The sequence below is a fragment of the Lepisosteus oculatus genome, chromosome 11 (assembly GCF_040954835.1).
Source record: "Lepisosteus oculatus isolate fLepOcu1 chromosome 11, fLepOcu1.hap2, whole genome shotgun sequence".
NCBI lineage: Eukaryota > Metazoa > Chordata > Actinopteri > Semionotiformes > Lepisosteidae > Lepisosteus > Lepisosteus oculatus.
Window position 1 is genome coordinate 2,188,096 of NC_090706.1, and position 25,752 is coordinate 2,213,847.

Below are 25,752 nucleotides of genomic sequence, written 5' to 3' on the forward strand. Positions count from 1 at the left end.
ACAGCTTTTTGATGCCCGCCTGTTGGCTCAGCTTCAGGGAGCTGTCCCTTCATCTTCTCGCATGTCCAGGTGACACCTGCTTCCTCCCGTCATCTCTGAGAGTGTGCTAATGAGAGACCACTGACCTGCAGCAAGATCTGGACACCTGAAATCTATTCCCATTGGCAAAGTTTTTCTACTGGCAATGTTAAATATTCTGGTTTTTTTTTTGTTTTGTTTTTTTTGCTGTGCCACAGGGGCTGCAACTACCAGTTCATTAAAATCCACCTGTCTATCTATTTAGAGAAATAACCAGGCATGGTGGACAAGGTGGGATGACACTTCTGATGAGCCGAATGATCTCCTCCTATTTGTAACCTTTCTTATGTCTTGTATGTCACAGAAATGCACACACAAACATAGGGACAATTTTGAGACACCAGTTAACCCAGCCAGCATGGCATAGTGCCTGGAAAAAAGCCCCACAGACATGGAAGAACCCAACACAGGAGCTGCGCCAGTTCAAACTCAGGACTCAGGAGCTGTGAGACAGCAGTACTAACCACTGTGTTATCATCACACCCAGTTTGTAGCTACCAATTTCCTATAACTGTATGTACAGTAAGTACATACAGTAGAGAGAAAAAAAGAGATAACTGCAAGCAGATACCTTATCTGAGTAGGCCAAGGCTAAGCATCAGCAGCTTTTATGTTTAATACTAAGAACTAAATTATTCCATTCCTGTATTTATGAAACCAGTGGTGATGAGGGTCTATTAAGCAATTATCATCCAATCGGGAAATAAAGTCATGTGCAGCAATAGGCTGAAAGAGCCCCTGTGGTCTACTCCTGGGGCAGGGCATTGGAAAAGACGTGTTATTATTGCAAATTTAGTTGTGACTGATCCCCAAAGGAGGCAGGGATGATAGCACCACAGTAAATAACACTCATTTCATGGCTGCTGTGGACACGCGTGTTTAAAGAGATCCTGTTTATGAGTTCATAGTGAAAGGTGCCACCAAGCATAATCTGCAATTAGAAGGACGAATGGAATTTAAAGAGCAATCTGCACTGGTGAAAAGCCACACTTAACACTGAGCACAGAGAAGCCTAATGAAGGCCAGGAATTGTGTAATTACAAGCTCTTGGGTCTTAATCGAGTCTGACTGTTGTTCTTCAGTGATTTCAATTTATTGCCTGAAAGTATAGCTTTAGGGGGCACTTACAGGCAAAATGTCTGTACATCTTAATAATTCCAACCTTATTTATCTGCTGTGGAAGTGGAATTTTATTAGACACTTGTTCTATTTTTACACAGCGAAGCCACTGCTGGGATAAAAAATGGAACTGTTTTAAAGGACAGGATTTAAGTAATTCTCTTAAATCAAATTACTATCAGTGATATTTGAGAGGAGGTTTTTATCTCCTTGTAGGAGAAAAAAAAATCCAGCATATTCTGCCTGAGAGCTGTGGGAAAAAATAGGGATACCATCCTCTTCCTTGAAGATGTGCTATGGGAGAAATCACAACACTTCTGAATCCATTGGCTCGGGTAGGGAAAGATTCAAACTTGCGTGGACCCAAGACACCTGCTCCAGTCCGAACAGCTGCCTATATTGGGAAGAGGAGTACAATGTGGACATTCCGTGTCTAAAGGCAGGTAAGATCTGCAGACAGGGTACAGAAGGTAACAAAAAAGCACAACACAAATTGTTTAATTCCACTTGTTTTTGGTAACATTTATGGCAACTCAGAGCCTTTCCCCAAAACTATCACATAATAGTGTGTTTTCCCTGATATAGAATTGCATTGCTTTGTGACCTGTCCACCACAGCGCACTCACACATTATTATGAGACAACCTAAGCAGCAGGTCTTCAGAATGTGTAAGGAAACCAGAGGACACAGAGATGACCCATGCAGAGCTCAAGGAGAATAATTAACACAGAAAGCCTCACATTTCAGAGACAAACCCAGGGCCCAACAGCTGTGAGGCAGCAGCACTGGAAACTTCACCACTGCACTGCCTGCAACTCCAGTTTACTGGAGATTAAGGGAGATTCGTGAAGGTACAGCAGCTCCAGGACACTTTTTGCAGTGCACAGGTGAGCAACCTGCAGTTGCTGTACTGATGCTAATTCTGGTCACTGGTTAGAGAACTGCCGAGACCGGCCCCTTCCCAGTCCAATCGTCTCAGTAACACAGCACACTGCTGGCATGCTGACTGGACAATGTTTGCAAACAAATGTTAGTGGACCGCTTTGCAGGGTGAGAAAGCTTGTTTAGATAGGTGAAAAAACACTCCTCCCCCACACTGTCTATGCACAGATTTCAGAAGTGAGAGAGATAGGACATGTTTGCCTTTTTTTCCCTTTTGATCTTGATCTTTTTTTTTACCTCCCCCTGAAAATACATTTACATTATGTCATGGTCAAACAACATTCACAAAAGCTGAGGCACCACTGCCCCCTAGTGATTTATCCACAGACAAACACATTCCCTTGGCACTATGTTTATGGGCAGCAGGTATGTTGCACAGCAAGGTTTCAGTCCCAATTTTCTTAGTCACTTTGTCCATTTCAGTTTTTTTATTTATTTGTTCATTTATGTTATAGGTAACCTTTACATGAGAATGAATGTGCATTTATATTGCATATTCCCCATGATTTTAATAAGATAAGGTTCATATACGATCCTGTTCTTTCTGAGAAAAGGAAGTCAATATGTTCTGTCTATTTCACCTGGCTCTGGCAAGTCACACTATAGGTAAAGAATAGCTGATCTCTGGAGAATGTGTGTTAGGTCAAACCAAAAGGACAAGCCTGCTGATAACATGGAACACAAAGTAGCACATCAAATACCGACTGTCAGTCTTGAAGGGTGCTTTAGACAGCTGTAGACAATCTGTTGGAAATGTTTCGTAACGTAACAACTCAAGACATGATTTTATCCAGTTTCCCAGTGGCACTTTTCACTGAAACGCAAAGACCTGCTGCTGACTATGTGGACCAGAGCTCTTGTCTCTGCACATAGAGAAGGGTAGGCAGTGGTAGCCTTGCCAGAGTTGTGAGTTTAAATGAACACAAGAACAATACAAAGGTTACAGACTAAAGGAGTCAATTCGGCACATCTAGGCTGTTTGTATTTAGGAGTTCATTGATCCAGAACCTCATCCAGGTAGGAGGCAAGTGGAAACTACTTGGAAATGCATTTAAAACTGAGAATAGGAGGTACTTCTTTAAGCAAAAGTTTGTGGGAGTCTAGAGCACACTAGCCAGACATGTTGTTGAAACCTATACCCTGGCTTATTTCATCAAACAACTGGATGAGACCGAAATGGGTCTGATGGGCTGATGGGCTCCTCTTGTTTGACAGCTTTCTTGGAGGGACACTGCACAGCAGTAGATAGCACTACACAGCAGGCCCGTGCTGGAATGAGGACAGAGCACTGAGCAATTTCACCAATAAAGATGAATTCTTTTGCTTTGTTGCATGAAGAGTCTGTTGTGATTCCTTTTCCCCTCTGAAGCACAAGTCACTGCGGAGAAGGAGCTCACAGAAGATAAATAAGACTGCTCTAGTATGAATTCTCCCAGGCTGGCCTTCTAACTCTCCTTTCACAAATAATAAAAAATAAAACAGTGAGAGACTTCAGCACAAAGCGGCCCTCAGGGGTACATCATATCAGAAACAAAACTCTGCATAGGCCCTTAGCTCACAGTCTAAGAAACAGTCAGAATAAATTCCTGAGTGAGAAATATCTCAAGGCCCGATCTTTAGCACTAGTTTAATTAGTCCCATTAATTTAAGAGATGTAATGCATTAGTAAACATTTGGTGGGGTTCACATGAAGTAATGACTGGCTAATAGCAGGCCTTTAACTTGAAATCAAGGATAAAGACTCCCACTGCCCTCGCAAAGACATTGTTCAGAGCTTTTAATTGAGTTAAGCAGTACATGTAAAAAGAGTTAAGCAATAATGCACCTTTTGGGGAGTGGATAGGCTTTCGGTCAGAAAAAACATTTTTTTGTGATTCTGTTCATTTGTCATAATCACATGAAAACAACAACAAAAAATAGGTAATTGAAGGAGGCTATCTCATAACTGGAATGTCCTTTGTAGCAGAGTTTAATTAAAATTCCTAGCATTTCATTTGAATTAATTATTGGCCAATGCCCACGGCTTTAAACAGGCCTCTGCTCAGGAGCAATCACCCTAACGCCATGCACCAGGGGCATAGTTCAGCCTCTCCTGGAATATTCATGACTAACACTCAGAAAATCAGCTTATCACCAAAACAGGATTTAATTTCTAGAAACACACACATTCAGTGGCACACATTATACAGTGCAACAGGAATGTGGTTTTGTGAGGCTGTACTGCGTCTTGGCTGTGGAGTTGTCTTGACTTTGCTGGGAGTCAGGGTGCTTTGTCTGTTGCTGCCAGCTGCCTTCTGCATAGATGCAGAGAGCAGGAGAGTTTGGCAATCTGGTCATGCCTCCGTTCATTTCAGGACAGAAAAAAGTGCTCCCAAGGCCAGGGCACTTCTGCAACACTCTCACACCTTAACCTTCAACACACAAGCGTTCGCTTTGCTCCTAGGAATCTGAGTGTCAGGGGTTCTCAGCGCTGGCATGCAACTGAGGCTAATCCTTGCTCCTAGCTCATGCTCCTTCCCCTATCAGAGTCCCTTTGGTGCAGACACAGGCGGCCTTCAATGGCTCCATTTAGCCATGTAGCTTTCCGAACAAATAACCTCATCCCTCTCAAGCCATCGTGATCATCGTTCTGAGGTCAAGGGGCCTACAGGCTGGGAGAATCCTGCCAGATCTGCTTTGGAAGTCAGCAGCATAACTCTGCCTTTCCAGCATGACTGATAAACACTCACACACAGTGTGTGCTCTTGTCTCTGCACTTCATCCACGTACTCATATTTTTTCAGATGCTTTATTTTCTTTTTAAGGGAAACCTTAGACATTCTAAACTAACTGGTAACCACAGGGTGCCTCTCTAAGGTTATTATAATCCATTACACAGCTGAAATCAGATAAAATAGAAAGAGATTTCTGGAGTGTCTCCGTAAAAAGAATCTTAATTCAACAGCTTGAATTTTATCATAGAATAATGAAATGAACTGTCATTATTGATGTTACACTCGATGACATACTCTTCTTTTCTACACAAAATATGAAATGCAAGCTCTTGCTCTAGCCTAGGACAGTGTAGAGAGAAGGCATCTTTGCACTAGGCCCACAGTGCCCCCTAATTGTAAGATGATGTAACTGCAGAACAGTGCAAACCCCAGTGTTTGATATTGTACGGTTCACAGACTTCAATGCTATCGGGCCAGCCAGGAATCAATCAACAGTGATAATGGAGGAAGCGGGGCAAAACAAAAAAAAAACTTTTTATTTCTTTTTCTAAAAAAGTGTGATCGAATCTAAGCTCCCTTCTGAGGCTTTGTCAGATAAGCTGCAACTGGAAGGGCAGAAAATCCCCATTATCAGATTGCAGCAATGCAGGCATGATCAATATCGCCTCACTCTGCTGCTGTGAGCTGGTCCCTAGTTCCTGACTAATGGCATTAGCTGATCCTCATTCCTATTGATCCTCTGGACCATTTCTTAACCACTGGGGCTGCCCAGCAAGCAGGCCTCTACACAACACAGTGCTGGATGAGGCAGCTACATCCGCCTACAGCAGACTGTACACTCTGATGCACTTCACATGGACGCCTGGGTAAAGATAGTACAATACTGTAGATTCCTACAGCACTTAGATTTATTAAATGAATTAGAGTCCACATACTGCTTACCAGGATGACAACAGACCAATTACCTAATTTCTTAAATATTTAGAGGAAGGTGAAAAGGTCTTTATTGTATAATTTCCTAAGAAATCTGCAAGGATATCTTTTCCATATGGAAAAGAGAGAAGACGGAACGTTGAATTGCTCTTCATTGAACGGCCCAGAGAGGTTTACATTCAGTAAATAAGACTAATTAGATTCACTTTCTCCCCTATCGAAGTCTCTTTAAGACCAAAACGACATCAAAGCAATTTCGAGAGGACAGAAAAATGATTGTGAGTCAATTGTTGCTCGCTGTCATTGATCAGAGCAGAGTAAACAGCCACTGGGAGAAGCCAGCCCCTTTTTTATGCAGACTTGACATTTGTGTAATCAGCTCTGAAAGATTTATTCTGCAGACCCTGTCACTGTACTGCAGAGAACCCTGGAGCGCTCACACCCCTGAATGGAAACAGTTAGACTTCTGCTCTGCCCCAGGATCGCCATCAATTCAGTGATCAATACAGACAGGAAGTATACTGGCCCCTCTGTCTTTACAGAAACACGCACTTGCAGCCTGAAATCAATAAGGAAGAATCTGCCAGTGCTATAAACAGCTAATGTCCCATTACTACTCTTTTATCTTCAACACTGTGCATACGCACAACAATAAACAGCCTCTTGGAAATATGATCCACCATATTCCAGAAATGTCCTGTAAACTCAATGGACTATTGGTTGGGTGTTCAGTTCACACAAATATAATGGACTCAATGTGCTGCACCATTGCAATGTCACCTTTCACTCTACAACAGCGTATTTTGTCAGTTTGGTGAGTGGTCCTCAGAACTCAAGGACTGGAAAGAAGAGAAGATTAAAACACTTACTCATCCCCTGTGACGGCGCTTACCGACGGGGATGAGAAAAGTAATCTGTTATCGGCTGGTTTGCTGGGTGATTCTTGTTTTGACATCAGAGGCTCCTAAACATGACTGTAGGTGTTTGTCAATAGAAAGTAAGGGGCCCTGCCCACCTCTGAGTCCCTTCATGCCTTAATGGGAAGTAAAAAAGATGTATAAAGTGCATTAAAGATCATTTATAAGGAGCATATTTGTGTGTGTGCAGGGTTAGTTAAAAGGCAGCAGATGATATATCTTTTCTTCGGGCTATATAGCTAGCATACACTTGTTATTCACAAGTACTACAGAGGATAATTTTTACATTCCTCAAGAGGAAACTTTAAGCTAGCTCACCTCATATACATGCACCACACACAGAGGACAGGAGTTGCATCCAAGTCTAACGTCTTGGATTCATAGTCCTACCTATCTGAATAGACCCCCTGTCAGTTATAAATCCTGCTGTAAAAAGAATCACCCTAAGCCGGCAAACAGGGAAGGCACAAGATTTTAATTACCCTGCATCAATTAACTCATTGCTCTAATCGCCACACTGAGCCAGTACTCTGGTTAATTAGGAGCTCTGTTTGACAGCAGCCGATGAGCTGGTCCAGCACGATGTTCTTCACAAGATCAGTTTCATCAGCAAGGAAAGAGCTAAGGGCAGCTACATCCTCTAGAGCAGAACAAAGAATTCACTGTATCTGATCTGCAGCTGCTTTTCGCTGAATTATCATCGAGCAGCGATACAACAGAATTCATTTTCTTATGTACAGTAATACAATATTCTAATATTCCATGATCAGGGATGTCCAATCCTGGTCCTGATGGGTCTGTGTGTCAGCAGCTTTTCATTCCAACTCTCTTAACAAGTTAAGCCAGCTGGTTACTGGTTTAACTGGACCAGTTTATCAGCTTCTCCGAGCCCATCAGGCTCTGTTGCTTTAAAGAGACACCTGCCTTTAATATATAACCAACCACAGACAAGCCTGCTCGAGGATAAGGCTCGTGTCCATGGCTCACCAACCGCTCAGGTGAGTTTGTGGCTGAGAGACAGCAGGGATCAAGCTCTTTCTGGTAGAGTAATGCTCTAACAAGTGAGCTGTCTGCCCACCTCTGTATATAGAGTATACCTCTGTATACTGCTGAAGGTCTTCATCAGGGGTCTCAAGTGATCAATTAAGTAATTAATTAAATTACTTTCTAAATTAGAAATATTTAGGATTGAAGACATTCAATAGTAGGTAGTAGGTAGCTGTGTCAGCATATGTAAGCTGAAAAGGAAGAAGTAAAGGTTCATTCAATGCTGAAAGGTTAAAACCTGAAACACAACCTTTCATCTTTAGAGCCTCCTTCAGATGTGGACATATTTCTTAGGTTTATATTGTCTTTTATGTTTTTTATGCTAGATTATATAAAATATTTACTTCATGAAAAGTTCATGGCCTTTGAGCCTGTTAGAAGTATTAAAATTAAGTATTTAAATAATTTATTAGACCAACTATGTACAGTAACTTAGAAAATAGTTTTGACATAATACAGAAGATGCTAGGCCCTCTAGGAACTCCAGAAGTCTGATACCCTGGTCTAGACCTTTTGGAAAAACAAACAAACCAGCTTGCTCACAAATATAGACAGTCCTCTCACTTTTACAAAGAAACTCAGACCCAGCTGGACTGATCAATGGATGAGTTGGCTTTCTGGGTTAGGGTGCTCAATTTTAGAATTGTTCCTCCTAAAATAAAGAGCTGCAACATGAGGATTTCCAGTAGATTCGAGTCTATTCTATGGTTTTAGCTCCCTCTTGTGATACAATACTGTTATTACTGTATTCAAGAGCTCCACCTTGGTGTTTCCTCCCACTGATCCCCCTCTCCATAAAAAAGCACATCCATCAAAGTTTTACAGATTAAATGATCTTGCAGAACCAGCCACAGTACAGCTGTGTTTGTATTTCTGTATCTAAAAGATGACTTATAGGTACAGTAGGAGCCTGAAAAAGCTTCTGAATATGGGAATGAAAGGAAAAGAAAGAAAAAGACAAATCATACATACTACACAGCTATGACTATGCAATGGAAACGTTTCAATACTACAGTGGAGTAATGAGTTGCAATTAAGAATACATTCTGGTTATTAGAAACTACGAAGTGTCTATTAACTGGCACTGATAGCCTAGTAGAAGCAGACTTTTGAAGATAAGAGTGGCTTTTTGTCTTGGATTGTTATATCACTCAGCAACCTTTGTCATAGATCTTGTTAAGACTTTCTTTTGTTTGAAAAACAGCACTGAACATGACGGCAACCCGAGGCTCTCTTCACAGGAGCAGTTTAACTGGAATTGAGCCCGTATCAATAATTCCAGAGGCTGCTGGCTATGTGAGTCATCACACAATCACCTCACTGTTGAATCTCCTGTCTGCTGAATCTCTCTCCCAGAGCAGGGGGCTGGCCCAGGTCTGGAGTGGAGGCTCAGTGCACTGGGGCTCAGGTCTGGAGTAGAGGGTCTGTGCACTGTGGCCCAGGTCTGGAGTAAAGGGTCTGTGCACTGTGGCTCAGGTCTTTGAGCTGCCGGGTGGCTTTAGAGGAGGAAGGTGTCAGCTCTGACATTGTCAGCAGCCCAGAGAGGAAAGACTTGCTAGTGCAAGGGAAAGCCCATACCTGTCACAGACAGAGAAGTGGCAGAGACAGTGCTCTACCGCACCATGCCTGGCAGGGGATAGATCCTTCTCACAGAGAGCACCAGGCAGGGCTTAGTTCCTGCAGCCTTTTATTTAGAGTTAGCAATATGAACATATCAGTAATAATGATGACTTCCCTGGATTGCCTGTAACATATGGTGCTAAAAATGCAACTGAATTACAATTTTTGATTTTCTTTAAAAGAGCCCTTGCTTTTATAAAAATGTAAGCCTTATAAAGCTCTGAAATCAAAAGGGCCATTGGAAAATACATTTAAAACTGAGAACAGGAGGCACTGCTTTAAACAAAAGGTTGCAGGAGTCTGGAACAAGTGGCGAGGCCACGTTATTGGAGTCGATACTCCGACTCCTTTCGAGAAACTCCTAGATAAGATTCTCAGATCAATTAGCTACTGCAAATTTAATTGAGCTAGCTGGGCCAAAGGGCCTCCTCTTGTGTGTAACCTCTCTAAAGTCCATTTGAAGAAACGGAGAGCACATCATCGCTGTACAGTTTAATTAACCCTTTCATTCCTGGTGCCACTGTGGGCTGGTGCTCCGCGTCACCTAAGTGAAACACCTCCCTCTGCCTTGAAATCTGACCTATAGGTGCCTTGCGTTTCACAGAAGGTCTTGTGTTACAAAAACTAGGAGTGGAAGCAATTCAATCCACATCTGAGGAAACAAAAGCCGAAGGCTGGTTGCAACGAGAACACAAGGGCGTGGCTTTTATTGTGCAAAGTTCATTGCTTGTGTGCGACGGCTTATCTCAGCGCTGTGCTCTGTACTAAGCGCACAGCGCTGTCAGATTTTTTGCTTCCCTCCATCTGCTAATCCAGAGGTGTGAGGGGTTCATAAATAGCACAGGGATTGCACATTCACTTCCTCACAGATATCCTGAAGCAAACTATAGACTGAGAAGCACTTTTAAAACACAGAAAGCTCTGCTCACACATCACACTTACTTGGCATGTATTTTTGGCTATGTCACTGACAACAGTGCATATCTGTTTGACATTGCCCAACATAAAATCCCTTGATTGAAATTCTACACTTTTATACATCCTATCATTGTGTTTGTTTTTCAATTCTCCTACAGTACGTGAAAATGATGTGTCAGCATAAACACGTACGTTTTCTCATAGGTAGCTTTTACAGCTTTGGTGTTTCTCATTTCATATTTATAGCTTAAAACGGGAAACACTTTGTTGAAGAAGCTCCCTTTTTTGCTTCAAATTCAGCAGAACTGCATGGCATGTTGATGGAGAGCCAGTTTCTGTATGATTGCCTCCAGCATTCTTTCTGTTTTCATTTCCCCTTTCATTTAAAAACTGTCTTCTCTCAGCATCTGACAACAAATCCAGAAACAATGGTACAATAGAATCCACAGGAGGCCACAGGTACACAACTACAAACACAGCGAAGCAGGCAAAATGGCCAAACATTCAGAAATGCACATGGCTTTCACTTTTTTGGTTGGACATTTTGTGTCCCTTGTAATGACAGACAATGGGAGGAAGTTAGTGGGCATTGTGTTCTTTTTTCGTCCAATTGTCATTGTCATGAAAATATGTTCTCTAGTTTACATCCAATGGAGTTTATAACAGAAATCTGAGAGAAAGGTTAGATCCTAATCTTGCACATTTCCTCTCACCTACATTAATTAATCTCACACCCAGGACGTCCCTTCGCATTTCTCTCTCCCACCCCCACCCCCAATCTATCTGCACCCTGGCTCAATCCTTACAGCACTGGGGGTTTGGGATCTTATCCTCAAAGCTGGGCTGCCTCTCCCTCAGGCAAGCAAGTCACACCAAATACTATACACAAATTCATCCCTGTATCAGATTCATTACGGCCTAACCAGCCTAATGAAATGAAGAAGACATGAAATGATATACAGTATATATATATATCAATTTTTCCCGTCACACCAATTTGAACCAAACATGACACACTGATTTACAACCTGTTATGTTTTATAATTTCAAGTAATGTAGTTCTAATCTGTAAACAAATATAAGGGGGCTTTATTTAGCTGTTGAGTGAATTAAGTCAATGCAAAATTGAAATAAACAGTAAGAAAGATGACGAAACTGAGATACCGTGTTTGAAAACATTCTGTCAGAGTTTTTAAGGGCTTGTTGGCACTTTCCTCATGAGCCCTGTAACTAAGGGAACTTACCTCTGCACGTCAGCCTCACTCATGAGAGCGCCATGCACCTCAAGCTATCGAAAGCTTGTCTGCTAGTCCTTTGAGAACAAAACGCAGCAGCTCACACCTGAGCTACTAGTCACCTGGTGGTTTTCCCAAATCCCGCCCCCATGAGCAGACTTCCACTCTGGTTTGTCAGCTTTCTGGGTGAGCTGTGAGCACTTTCAGCTGCTGCGTTTATCTCCTGGATCCTTCTCAGATGTTCCTCACACGAAACACGGTAAGGGATATTTTTAATAAGAAATTCAAGGCAATATTATCTTAGAAGTAAGTATACAAATAAAACACAAACTGACAATGCTGAGACATTGTTTCAGTTTGAAATTCACTCAGGAAAGTCCCCGAGAAGCGTGCCTTACCTAAGTTTGCTCAAGGCTGGGATTGCTTGTAGTGATCAATTTTGGTGGTCTCACGATGTGTGAGACTGAGGGACATGAGGGGCTCATTTTCACTTGAGTACAGTAATTAAGTAAGGAAGGACGAAGGGGATGCTGCATACAACAAATGTTTAGCTACTCTTTTATTATTTATTTTATGTTATGCAGATAACATGTAAAATTCAATAATTTCAGAGCAGAAGACAATTTAAAACTGACTAGCTAGCACATCAATAAGTGAATTAGCAGCTAAATCAAGTCACTGAGAGCTCATCCAGGACAAAACCAAGAAGGGCCGGAGTCACTGCATGACCTGTACACTGACATCTTAGACACAATCAGGAGTCAAATTATATGTATATGTCAATCATCAACACTTTACACAGAGCCTCTTCTAGTGTTTTCTATTCTTATAATAACTCTGACTCAATTGATTTCTGCCCAATGTGGGTGAGAAGAAGCTCAGTCTGTTGTTTAGCCATCTTTAACTCACAATGATCAGGAACTTCAAAAGTATGATCACAGTGATTAGGGCAAACTAAGCCTGAGCAGCCACTGTGCTGGGTGTAGCAGCTCCCCCACCACATTTACCAGGCAAATGTAGTTGGGTCAGGTGTTCCTCATCATCTGTTCCTATCTATACATCCAGAAAGCTAAAAGGCTGGATTGATTAAGCTCCAAATAACATTTCAATACAAGATTAACTGTTGCTAGAAAGGTAGAAATGAATTGTGTTTTTCTAGATAAAGAAAGAAAAATGCTAAGATTTGTGCCTGGGCATGTACATATATATTTATTATTATTAGGATTATTATTAACTTGTTTTTATATTAGAGTTCCTGCAAAGCAGCTGTGCTTTTCATTGTGCTGTGCTTGTTTTACCTGAGCTGATTCTGAAAGAATAAATATTGTTCACTTTACTTTAAGAAAAACAACATCGTTTTCAAAGCTTGCTTTTGCAACCTCACCGTCACTCTGTGCCTGTCCGTTTCACATTGTCTTCATTGGAACCCACTGCTGCAAGGAGCTCTCCCCTGACACCAGGGCCACATGTTGACAGCTTGCCCGGGTTCGAGAGAGGAGGAGAACTGTGGGGGGTAAAGTCGATAGTTTCTCCCATCATGTTTTTTTTTTCATATTTAAAGGCGACTGGAATTATGACTCATTCTGCTGATAGCAACAAAGTATAAAATAGGGACTAAAATTACCTTAGAAAGTTCAACATGGTGGTGCTTTACATAAGGACTGCAGGCAAATTCCTATGTCATGGACTGAAATAAGCCAAAGAGCTGTGTGATCCTCAGTCATCTAGCAGCTTCCTCTCAGTCATGTTCTGTCAGGGCTGCACAATACTTCCTCATAGCTGGACTCACCTCCCTAAGTCTCTTTAAATCCCACTATGCCCCCTCTGCTGGGCAACTTTCACACGGCCCCTGTACCTGGATGCGCACTCGGCACTCTTCCTCCTCCAGTCTAGGTCAATTGCTTTGTAAAACTGTTGTTCCTTTAAATACATTTATTTATGTACTGTATACTAGAAAATCTGCTCATTCGTTTGCACAGTAAGCACTGTATATTCATCACACAGTGCAGCTGTTGGTAGAATTTCTGCATTCCTGAAATGCTTTTTTTAAAAGGCACATATTATTGTAGTTTGTCATAGCTTAAACACAATGGATGGAATTCAGCGTTGTTTTCTTACTCTGAACTATATGTGTATATATAGATTTTTATTATATCACTATAAAAATATATGACGTTAAGAAAGTCTAATGAAAAATACATCTGCAAGTGTTCATCTAGTTAATCTGAAACTCGGATGTGATCATGGACACCATGGTCTGCACTGAGAGGATTAAATAGCACCACTTACAGTAACACAGAGATTGGTTACAGGTTTATGCTTCGCAGAGGTGACTGCAAGATACAGTATATGGATATATATGTGTGTATGTTTTCACTTTCACACTCATAATCCTTTATGACATCATAATTTATTCTCTTGATCCTGGGATATGTCTTTTAAAGCAATAATTATTGCAGATGCCCCCCACTGCAGGTCAGAGTTCAGACCCTAGGACTTTCACCAGGTCCATTGATGAGATATTTAAGCACTTTATTCAAAACTGATTAATCTTCAAAATAATATAACTATGCAAAATCATTGCTCATGTAAATACTACAGTGTGCACTCACACCATATTTAGTACTGTATTGTTATTAATTTCTTGAAGCTTTCTTCTAAATCGGAAAACTTTGTTGGTGCCATCTGATAGTAGTTACTGTTTAAACCTAATGAATCTGTTTCCTAAAATTTTATAGAGGCCTGGAACAATGTCCGCCCACCTCTCTTTTATCAAGAAAAGACAGAGCTGGGCAGATGGACGGCTCCCATTGCTATAGCAAGAGCACTAATGCTAGTTTTGATTTGGACAGGAGGTGGACAAAGCCTGAACCAGCAGATGCAACCATGAACTGGTCGTCGCTGGAGGGACTGCTGAGCGGGGTCAACCAGTACTCCACGGCATTCGGGCGCGTCTGGCTGTCCATGGTCTTCGTGTTCCGGGTGCTGGTGTTTGTGGTGGCAGCGCAGCGCGTGTGGGGCGACGACAGCAAGGACTTCGACTGCAACACGCGCCAGCCCGGCTGCGCCAACGTCTGCTACGACAGCATCTTCCCCATCTCCCACATCCGCCTGTGGGCCCTGCAGCTCATCTTCGTCACCTGCCCCTCGCTGATGGTGGTGATGCACGTGGCGTACCGCGAGGAGAAAAACAAGAAGTACGCCGCCAGGCAGACAGGTCCAAACCCCTACTCCAACCCGGGGAAGAAGCAGGGCGGGCTGTGGTGGACCTACCTCATCAGCCTGATCTTCAAGGCTGGAATCGACTCTGCTTTCCTCTACATCCTCTACTACATCTACGATGGCTACGACATGCCCCGCCTGTCCAAGTGCAGCCTCGATCCCTGCCCCAACACCGTGGACTGCTTCATCTCCCGCCCCACCGAGAAGAAGATCTTCACCATCTTCATGGTGGTCACCTCTGCCATCTGCGTCTTCATGTGCATCTGCGAGATTGTCTACCTACTCGGCAAGCGCTGGCAGAAGTTCCTGATCAAGTCCTACATGAAGGATAGGCAACGGTCCACAGGGGGCCAAACTGCCATCACCCACCCAAGCAGCCAGTGCCTCCTGCTGGGCCCAGTGGAAAAACCTGGCACGCAGAACACAAGCAACAGAAAAGCAGAGGAGGAGGCTGCCACAAGCTAAAATAACATAGACCAAAACCAGCACACCTGCGAGGCTGACAGAGATCGGCCACTGCACTCACATTCCAACAGCATCCGTGACTGCTAAAACAGAAACCCCATTTCAGGGTGGAACTTCCCTGGACAGAAAAGGGAAGTGATACACAAAGACCTGCCGTATACTGCAATAAATCAAACACACACCAAGGCCCTTCTTGTTTTTATAACCATGAAATATGGAGCCTTCAACAGGACCTAGCAAATTAAAAAGGCCACTTATTCTAGACAAACAAACTTCATGTAAACTGCTGCAGTCTATCTTTCTTTCTTTTGTTTTTGTTTTCAATTCCTGATCTATACAGATAAATCTAATAGTCATATAATTCTTCAGTGAACAAATGTATAGAGTTAAGGGAATGAAAGTCCAGTTTCCCAGCACAGACAAAAGGCATATATGAAATCAGTGCCCATAAACTGTGCCACAGGAATTTTTAATATGGCACAAGTTCAAGACTTGATACCCCTCATCGGGCAATTAATACATACATGTAGACTCTTTCTATCTCTATCTTTTCATATACTGTACTTTTTCAAAGTTGTAGACACTTTCTTATTTTGTTGAATTTAGGAACAGTGTGATGAAAATGTCAACACAAGCAGGGAGACCCTCTGCCCCCCCCCCCCCAGCATCACTGTGTTCAGTCAGAGAATACAAAGACATTCAGCACTTTTAAAGATTGAGAAACTGCCAGAAAACTCTTCTTGAAACTGAAGTTTTATGTTTTTGGGGACTTCAGCTACTGTGATGAAGCCAGAAAATCATTGACTCTATAACATGACAAAAGCAGTAACTTATGTGTACAGAACTTTGGAATGGGCAGTTAAGTTATTCCCATGTAAAAACTGTTATCTGTACCTGTTTTTTTATATGTAATATGCTAGCTGTTCTGCTACAATGAAGCAATAAGTGTGCAAAAACGTTATTTGCTGCTGGGAGCTGAAAAACCTCATCTGAATGTATGGGGTGTGAATAATTTGGTTATAATTCCAAACGTAGGCTTAAGTGATCAGACACCGCTTATTTTATTTTTCTTTTGCCTGACCTGAATTGTCTCTCCTAGATTTGCTACTTTCAGCTTAAACTCAGGAACACATTTTGCACTAGAACAAAATACTTAGAAGAACATCCAGATAATCTTTGAGAATGATAATTTTTGTATTCATTATATTTTTTTTATTTATATGTGATTAAATGTTAAATACACTTGATATATTTCCTACTGGGTTCATACAGTATTTAAATGTATAAGCTGTTCCAGTTTGCTGGGACAACAGCATCATCACTCTGTGGACACCTCCAGTTGGAATGGAATATGCGAGGGGTGTCCAGCCCTGGTCCTGTTAAGACACAGTCCAGCAGGCTTAATAGGTGATGTATAAGTGATCCATTTCTATGCACCTGGCACAATTGTGGTTTGACTACTGTCACAAGTGATTTAATTCTGCTGTTTAGATCTCCTCTAAAACTGGAAACCCAACTCCCTGTAGCTGTCAGGCACTGGAGTTGGCTATTTCTGATTTAGCCAATCGATTAAATTGAATAAAACGATCGAAAGGCTCGTGTGCCCCAGTCCATTACAAACTGTGGACTCCAGCATGAGGGCTGGACACGCCCGCAAGAGTCTGTGCACATCGTGTCCAGTTTATCTCGGGAGGAGGGTACAGTGCTTGTTATTTGTTGACTTTCATTTCTGGGTTCTTGACAGAAGATGCGATTTGCATTCGTCTCCTCGGCTTGCTTTGCTGTGAAAGGAATGCCTTTTATCCCACGCCTTCCCGCCCACACGTTTGCGGTCCGCTCAGGTGCGGTCGTCTCTGGTTCCAGGAAAGGCACTAAATACTTGGGAGGGTTTGATCATGTATAATTCTGAAACTACGTTGTCTTCTCATGCCGTCTTCGAAGAATTGTGTCTCCGGGAGGTGTAATGGAAACGCGTCTGATCTCGTGTCTCCGAACCGGTGGGGCTCGAATTTCTTTCCTCTCCTCTAATTCACCTTCCAGCGCGTCTTTCGCATGCAATTGACGAATGATGTAAAAAAAAAACAACTGTGGATACTTCTTAGAACCTTGACACATTGCCCCCCTGATGCTCAGCGCCACAAGTTACACTTCTCTCCCTTCGGCTGCAAAAAGAGACACAGGAGTACAATTGACTGGTCCTGTCAACTCATATCTTAACGAAGCCTTTAGCGGCAGTGCATCGCCAACACTTCTACATGCACTACAGGACCTGCAGAGACTCCTACTATCGTGATGCTTCTGTCATGCCTCAGTTGCACAACGCAGAAGCTATTTGCTAACGCAAAGACAAGCTGAGGGCTTTTAAAGGTACACATCTCCCATTTGCTTTATGAGCTATTACGACATTTTTTTAAAAGTGCTGTTTAATCTTTTACACAAAAACAAAACAAAGACGGACTAGTTACGTGACGACATCATGCGAGTCGGTAAGTCGGTTTGATGCAGTGTACAGTATATTGTACTTCGTTAATGAACAATGGATACTGCGCTGGCACAAACACATGGAGGAATGCTGTTGAAACTGCGTGATGTAGTTTCCAGATCCTGTGATAAACCGGTGACGCACACTACGGTAAAGGAGCAGCTAACGCAGGTAACTTTTGTGCTGCTAAAACGTTGGTACAGTAGGTAAGACCTGTTTGCTCCCGGCTCACTGTCCCGCTAACAATATGCGTTTGCGTTTGGAACAATCTTGCTAGGGCTTCCCAACATCCGAACCAGCCCTACTCCTGCTCCTGCTCCTGTCAGTGAGGGGCGCCAGATAGCAGCTGGGGTGTCTCAGCTGGTGGAGAAACTTCTCTGCTGCTTCTGCCCGTGGGAGGGGGCGGCAGAGGTTGAGAGTCTATCTGTACAGTATGTAGGTGATGGAGAGGAGGGAGGTGTGAGTTTGGGTGGAAGAAGATAAGATTTGTATTGTCCCCTAAGGGAATTTGTTTATGGACACTCAGCACTCCTGTACATTTAAATATAATTCAAACCAAAAAAAAAGAAGAAAAGAAAAACATTGCACATTATTCTATTACAAAAAAGAAAAACATTGCACATCACTAAATTGCACATGTATAACACATGTATCATTTATAACACATCACAAGGAAGGCAAATGATGACGTTATTCCTGAGTGCACTTTCCATGATCCAAAACAAATGATGACACGTGAGTCGGAAGCTTTTCACTTTTCTGTGTCACTTTCTTAAGATCATGGTCTGGCTCCATGAATGATCTGAATCTCTTGTTTTTATTCAATCATTAGTTGAGTGACATAAAATATAAGTGGGGTTTCATATCAATTCCATTAATGCCAATGTGTTCCTTGTTGTCTTTTTACAACAGCACGTTAAAAAACATGTTTTCAAAAAGCTTCAAACATTTCTCGTTGCACAGAGGGCAGCAGTACGTGCAAGAACAAAAACTTAAACCAGCAACCAACATAAAAAAAACATCACAGCGAATGACTCACTCTCCAAATTTCCAAAAGCACACAATTAGCATCTCTGATGATCAGACAGTACGAATCACAGCCGAATTACTAACTGTATGCCCGCCCCTTACTAAACCTTACAGCCAATTGCAAAGTGCTCCTTCTTTTCTTCCAATCACAGAAGGATATAGGGCTTGGTTGAATTGACTGACATCTCGTTTGGCCATTTGGCATTTGGGAGGCGGGTCTTTATAAATAGTGTGACTGCGTCATGGTGACAGTTTTCCTGAAATGAGTTTTCGTTACGGGCAGGTAAGGTCTGAGCTTCCGGGTTGAGAGAGATTTTGATTTATTTTTGGAGTCGTAACACTATTTTTGTGTTTATACTGTATAGTTATGTAATATTGTCACCAAAGGAGTATGGATTGTAGCCTTCAGGGTGATATAAGTAATGTCAGGTTGGGGACTGATGCATTCTTTCTCCTGGCGTTTTCAGCATCAAAGTCGTTACTTTAGACAGTAAATATAAGTAAAAAAACTCGTACAAAGCACAAATAACAGATTTCCTTGCATTTGCTGTTCTTTGAAGTCCTTCCTTGGTCTCTGTGAATAATATTATGTTAGGCTTTTGTTTTTACTCTGGTCTTTATAGGATATCCTCCGTCACCGCAAATACGTGACTTCTAGGCAGTCCTGAACATCAGCTCGTCCTTTTCAGCACAGTAACTATGTTACTGGGGTACTGTGTTGCTGTCTGCCCTCGCTGTTACTGTAGTTCACTGTAGTAACTCCACGTTGCTTCCTGAATCCCGCTTTACGTTTTGGGTGGAGCAACAATCTCCCCAACCCGAGCTGCTGCTTCTGATATACATTATTTTGCTGCGTTTGGGTGGCAGTGCGTCGCCTGTCCCTTCCCGGAATGTGCTGGTACCAGTAGGAGATTTTATTTTTGAAGTCAGGTCCACTCAGTTGTTAGGTGCGCATGGTCTAAAGTCAGCGTTTGATGCGAACAGACGTGGATGGCCATGACGCCCGAACCAGCAGTACAATATGTGTCTGCCGTACCGTCTCTGGCTGTGATCAGCGCACATAGCTCCGGCTTTTACCTGCGGGGTCTTGAGGGAGCTGCTCATTCACTGTTACAACCGCTCTCACTAATCCAGCCGCTCACCCGCCGTATATTTTAATTATTTCTTGCATTTTCTTGGTGCCCAGGGTTATCAGGGACCAACAGGAGGGGGTTATTTCCCTGGAGGGCAGCCCCCCCCAGGGGACCCATACAGAGGAGGGGCTCCCCCCGGAGGTCCTGGGGGTCACTATGGTGGAACAGCACCCCCCTCTGGACCAGGGAGCCAGTATGGGGGGTCTGCACCCCCACCTGGTGGACATTACCCTGGGGGTCCCACACCCAGAGCCCCCTATGGGTCATATGGTCCAGGTCCTGGGGGACAGTATGGAGGAGGAGGGGGAGCTGCCCCTGGGGCGACCTACGGAGGGGGAGCACCACCAGGCGGGGGACAATTTGGAGGTGCCCCTGGCACGCCTTATGGGGGATATGGGCAACACCATGGCGGACCTTATGGGCAGCAGGCACCTGCAGGTGAGCTTTTCAGTTAGTGTGTGATTCCTTTGTGCACATGTTCAGTACTTACAGTATGTGTACCCTACATGCTTTAAGGCACGGTAAATACAGTGAACCCCAATTCATAAAATCACAAACCATTTACTGTTCTAATTACTTTCTCACTTTCACTCACTTATCTCACCTTAGCAAGACGGTGAGACTGTCTCTGGCTAATATATTGTAGGTCAGTACAGGGCTGAATTCAAGCACCTTGCCTGACATGAAGCCCCGTCACACAGTGGCCCCTAAGACTCGCGCCGTCTAACGGCTGCTCTCCGCTGCCAGTGAACAGAGCCACATCCAGGATTTTGGCTGCCGCTGCTCGTACAAAGAGCCTGCCTGCAGTACGCTGACACTCGGGGACTGATGACTGCGGTAATGCAGAACAAACCTCAGGAGCCTTATCAGACGAGCTTGTGCCTCGCAGATGGATTGTATTACAGAGCAGCTCTACAGGGCAAGCCCTCTGAGTCATGCCTGCTCTTACAACTGCTGGTGTTATTACAGGACTCACGAATCACTGTTTACAGCGTATTGAGAGAGAGGCTTGTTTGGGGAAGGAATGGAAGGCCGCATGCAGCTTACAGAGAGTGACAGCTCTGCAAACACCACATTTTTCTTTTGTTTCGTGAACAATCTATGCCCCAAAGCTCAATAAAACAAGCAGTTGGAAACTGGAGCTCATTACTGAAGTGCATAAGTGCCTCATCTTCTCTTTTTAAATGCCCCTTCCAAATAGTTTCCTCTCCGGTCCTCTGGGTCGTGTTTCACAGCTCATTCTGATGAAAGTCTGCTGGGTTGACGTTGTCAGTACCATTGAGGATTTTCAGTACATGGATCAGGTCCAGTTGTAATCTTCTCTGCTCTGTTCCTTCAGCCTGTCAGTGACAGCGCAGGCAGTCAGCAGTGGTGTTAACTGGCATTGTTGAGCTTCCAGCTTTAGTTTGTAACTGAGTGTTTCACTTTCCTCCTTTTTCCTTCTGTCATTAAACAGAATTAGAAATCCCTTATGGGTTAGACTAACCAGTACACAAAAATGTGCTGCCGTAGATAACTTTTTTCTTCTTTTGTCTATATGTATTGGACTGTTTTTACAGATTCTCTTTCTGTCTCTCAGGCAATATTCCTCCAGGAGTGGACCCTGAGGCTTTCCAGTGGTTCCAGTCTGTGGACACAGACCACAATGGCTCCATCACTCTGAAGGAGCTCAAGCAGGCTCTGGTTAACTCCAACTGGTCGGCCTTTAACGATGAGACCTGCCTCATGATGATCAGTAAGTCTGATTACTCAATGCTGCCTAAATTGTCTTTCCATTTCTTTACTTAATCTGACCCCACAGATCTAGTTACACCAGTTTTTAAATGCTTCCCATCCTTTCTTACCGTCTCAGACTGTTCTGCATATACCTAAGTTTTTTGTAATTCAGAGCTATTTGATCCAAAGATCTCATCCAGCCATTTCTCGAAAGACGCCAGGCTCCAAAACCATAGTTTGATAGTTGTTTGATGTTTACAGTATAATCATTAGGCAAATCGATCAACTCAATCTCTCCAGGAATAACCATATCACCCGTGGCTATTTTCATGTCTGCAAGACCAAAGTTGTATAATAAATATTGCTGCTGTTTAATTATTTCATTCTGATCGCCCGTAAAGATGCAGCACTTTTTTCATCTGTAATCTCCACATGGCAGAAGCAAGAAGCATGCCTGTTCTGATGGTGGGGTGTACGGTTCTGTCTCTTCTAGACATGTTTGACAAGACCAAGACGGGGAAGATTGACGTCTTCGGCTTCTCCGCCCTGTGGACGTTCATGCAGCAGTGGAGGGCTCTGTTCCAGCAGTTTGACCGCGATCGCTCTGGAAGCATCAACACCAATGAGCTGCACCAGGGTAAGAGGTACTTTGTTGCAATCTATCTTGAAGTCAGTCCTGCCCTGCTTTCTTTGCAGAGCAGTTTGATCTATTGCAGGTGTGTTACAAGTTAAGGGCTCTTTTGCTTTTGAATAAGCACCATGTGCTGGATATTTTTTTTTTCTGTTGATTTCACCTTGACCTATGTAAAGGGAGTTCAAGTTATATTTAATACACACATTTCCATTCGTATTTGCCAGTACAATTGTCACAAGAGTCTTTAGCTTGTAAAACCTGGAGTGGGTCAAATCAGCATGCAGTGGGAGTCTTAGGTCCATCACCGCACGTGACCACAACTCCAAAGTTTGCTTATTTTTGCCTCTCAACATCTACGCAATCCCACCTCTCCTGTCTCTTTTACTTCCCCAGAGACCAGATATGTGCGGTATGAACGAAATCATTTCTTTATTTTTTGCCGTGATTATTTTCCAGCCTTGTGCCAGATGGGGTACAACCTCAGCCCGCAGTTTGCGCAAAGCCTGGTGTCTCGATACGGGGGCAGGGAAGCCCAGGGCGCCGTCCAGCTGGACCGCTTCATCCAGGTGTGCACGCAGCTGCAGAGCATGACGCAGGCGTTCCGGGAGAAGGACACGGCCATGACGGGCAATGTGCGCTTGAGCTATGAGGACTTCCTCTCCAGCACCATCGTCAGGCTGATGTGAGCACCCGGCTGCCCCGCCCTCAGACCCTCACACACAGGAGGGACGGGACCAGAGGGGGACCCAACCCCCCCGCTCTTCGGCAGCGGGCTGGCCGCATGCAGCCATGCTTCTGCTGCCTGGGGTTCAGACGCCCATGTGCTTGGGGAAGACATTGCTAGCCGAGCTCAGAGTCCTTACGCGCTTTGAGATTGGGCACTCAGGCAACACCTGCTCCCTGTTGTGTCATGTTAGAAAACTGTGGCAAGAGTTCTGCCTCTTTTTCTTTAAATATGATACCGGTAGAGCTTAAAAAAAAACATTTTCATGCTTGTTTGCCCTAAACCATGGGTGTCAGTCTCATTTCCTGGACGGTTTAGTGTCCTCTGGTTGGTGTTCCAACCTTATACAGTCAGTTATACAGTTCACCTAATTATATTCTTTCTTAGACATATATAGGTTGTTTCTTAAAGCCTTTCATGATTGATGGCTCAAGACATTCATTTCATTGAAAGTACCAATACCTGTAAAACACTGTAGTGTTAGGTTAGAAGTAACTGAATGCAAAAGTAACAGGTGGAACACAAACCAGAAGACACTAGATTCTACAGGTAGTAGGTTTGACACCCCTGCCCTAAACCTTTCAGTTTTAACAGTATAATGATGGAAGATGGCCATGTCCACACTTGCTTTTTTGCAGGAAGTTATCAACACCCATGTGCTTTTTGATACGTGGGTTTTAACATGGGAATGAATCCTGAGATCCAAATCTCTACAATTATGGCCCAAAGATTTACTTAAGTTATGCAACATAAAGTAGATGGCAAAATCTTATTAAAAAGCATATGTTTATAATGTCTTTTTGTACCATTTAAGTTTACATTTGAATTAATATTTTAATTGGAGAAACTGGCAAATGCCATATAGATGAGTGTAGATGAATTCTATATCTCCCTTTATTGTTGCATGCAAGTGGAGTGCTTCGTCCACCCACATTTCTTAGTTAGACTAAAACGTGCTGAACTAACCACGAGGAATGTCCGATTGTAATGTCCACATTTATGATAGAGGGCACGAGGAAGACTGAAAGTCGAGATTTGAGGTGGAATATGAAAAAGACAAGGAGTATGAAACAAAACCATTTACACTGAAATTACGGTAACAAGTGAAAATGTTCATATTTAATATATTTTCAGTTGTACTACATCATTAATTTAAGACTTTTCAATACCTGGCCCTGACCAGCTACTATCACATTACTTGGAAAAGTATAAAATCTCTTAGACGTTTTCTAAAACAAAACTTAAATTCACACTTACAATGACCAAACATGCATTATAGATAAATGTAACATACAATTTTACTGTCACTGTATGTGTATAGGTTAAATGTTTACAAAATGTAGTCTGTGATGTTTGCCAAAATTAAGAAAATCACTAATATAAAACCTAAATTGTTTTAGTGCCTCATAATTCAATTACTCCGTGTGTATTTGGCTTGTGTACTGATTTGTAAAACTCGGTAATGGTGATTTTAAAAAATTTTGTAAAGGAATTTTCAAAAGGAAAACATTTTATCATATACATCTAAAATGACTTAACAATGAGGAAAGACTCTGGATTATATGCATTGTTGTCATAGCTTTAATACTGCTAACTCGACTGCCTGACCCAGTTTCAGCATGTTATTTTTTACTGAATACTTAAACTGCAGAGCTGATTTTGATATTTTTTTACTCCGTTGATCGACTTTCATTAGGTTGGATCTAATAGTCAGAAAAAAGGATAGGTTTTTGATTATTCCATTTTCAAATACTGTGAAAGCGCTGACGTGCCTGTTGCTTTCAGCTGGGAGTTTTGTCAAGCAGGGTAGCCTGGAACGACAGTCACATTTTTTCTGGTGCCGGTCGAGCCAGTTTCTCAGTTTGTTTTGGTGACTTCACATAATTATTTTGAGCACTTCAGCTGTAAAATATAGATCCCTGATTTAAATGAGAAAGTATACAGACAGAGGAAATGAACCCGATCAAGCATGAGGACTGTTTTCTATAAAATACTCAAAATCTCTTCTTGTAAAATGATGTGCCATAATGTATATGCATTTATCAAATAAAGCTTTTTTTTAAGACAAATTGCTGAAAGTCTCTTCTGAATTATTCATAGCTTGTTCTTTTCTGTTGGAGAGTAACTGAATATCTCTGCCATCTGTCGGATTATGACAGAAAGACTCTAAATCAGAATCACCTTTAAAAAGGTAAGATTATTCGCCTGAAGCAGGGTTCGTCGTTCACCCTGGGGAAGTCTGTTGTGTTTAGCAACAAATCACTTGCATTAAATGTTTTCTGTTGTGCTGACCCACGGTGCCTCGGTGTATCCACAAATCAATATTGCGGATCTGATGTGTAGAATCATAAACATATATTCAATACAAACAATACAATTCAATTTTTTTACCTTTCCTGGAGCAGTGTTGACACCTAATAGGATGTGTATAAGGAAAAAATATACTATAGATACCTCTCTCTTAGTTAAAAAAAAATGATAGGCCAAAGTACTGTTTTTCTTTTAGTGTCTTGTATGTTGTTTGTAGCAGTGTGCTGTTGTTTTTTACACTACATTCATTGACCAAAGACCACTACAGGACGCTCTGTATCAGGCAGGTTGATATCTGGTGGGTCATGATTTCTCCTTTGACACTCTTGCTTTCTTTCCATGTTCTGACACCATTGGATCTCACAGCACTGGGTTCCTTCCCAGACTTCGCAGTCTGTCACAGACCGTCACCTCCCCGGAGCTGACATTGATGTTTTTGACATGAAAAGCAATGTAAATACATTCATATATTTGAAGTAGGTAAACTGACGGTGCTGAAAATTGGCTATTTTCA

The 25,752-nt window shown here is 42.6% G+C and overlaps 2 protein-coding genes across 4 annotated transcripts; both read left to right on the plus strand.

The window, feature by feature from the left end:
* Window positions 1–11,679: 11,679 nt before the first annotated feature.
* On the plus strand, window positions 11,680–16,437 carry gjb9b (gap junction protein beta 9b). Of its 3 annotated transcripts, XM_069195791.1 has the most exons (3): window positions 11,692–11,782; window positions 12,964–13,036; window positions 14,376–16,437. In XM_069195791.1, the coding sequence occupies exons 2-3, from the start codon at window positions 12,990–12,992 to the stop codon at window positions 15,208–15,210; spliced, it is 882 nt and encodes a 293-aa protein (XP_069051892.1). In that variant the 5' UTR covers window positions 11,692–11,782; window positions 12,964–12,989; the 3' UTR covers window positions 15,211–16,437. The 3 variants fall into 3 exon arrangements, with proteins under 3 accessions (XP_015203983.2, XP_069051892.1, XP_015203981.2); XM_015348497.2 differs by lacking the exon at window positions 12,964–13,036 and having other exon boundaries at window positions 11,680–11,782; XM_015348495.2 differs by lacking the exons at window positions 11,692–11,782; window positions 12,964–13,036 and adding an exon at window positions 13,999–14,029.
* Window positions 16,438–18,971: 2,534 nt separating this feature from the next.
* Window positions 18,972–24,997, plus strand: pef1 (penta-EF-hand domain containing 1). Its single transcript, XM_006631329.3, has 5 exons — window positions 18,972–19,004; window positions 19,908–20,292; window positions 21,434–21,589; window positions 22,064–22,207; window positions 22,661–24,997. The coding sequence occupies exons 1-5, from the start codon at window positions 18,984–18,986 to the stop codon at window positions 22,888–22,890; spliced, it is 936 nt and encodes a 311-aa protein (XP_006631392.2). The 5' UTR covers window positions 18,972–18,983; the 3' UTR covers window positions 22,891–24,997.
* Window positions 24,998–25,752: the final 755 nt, after the last annotated feature.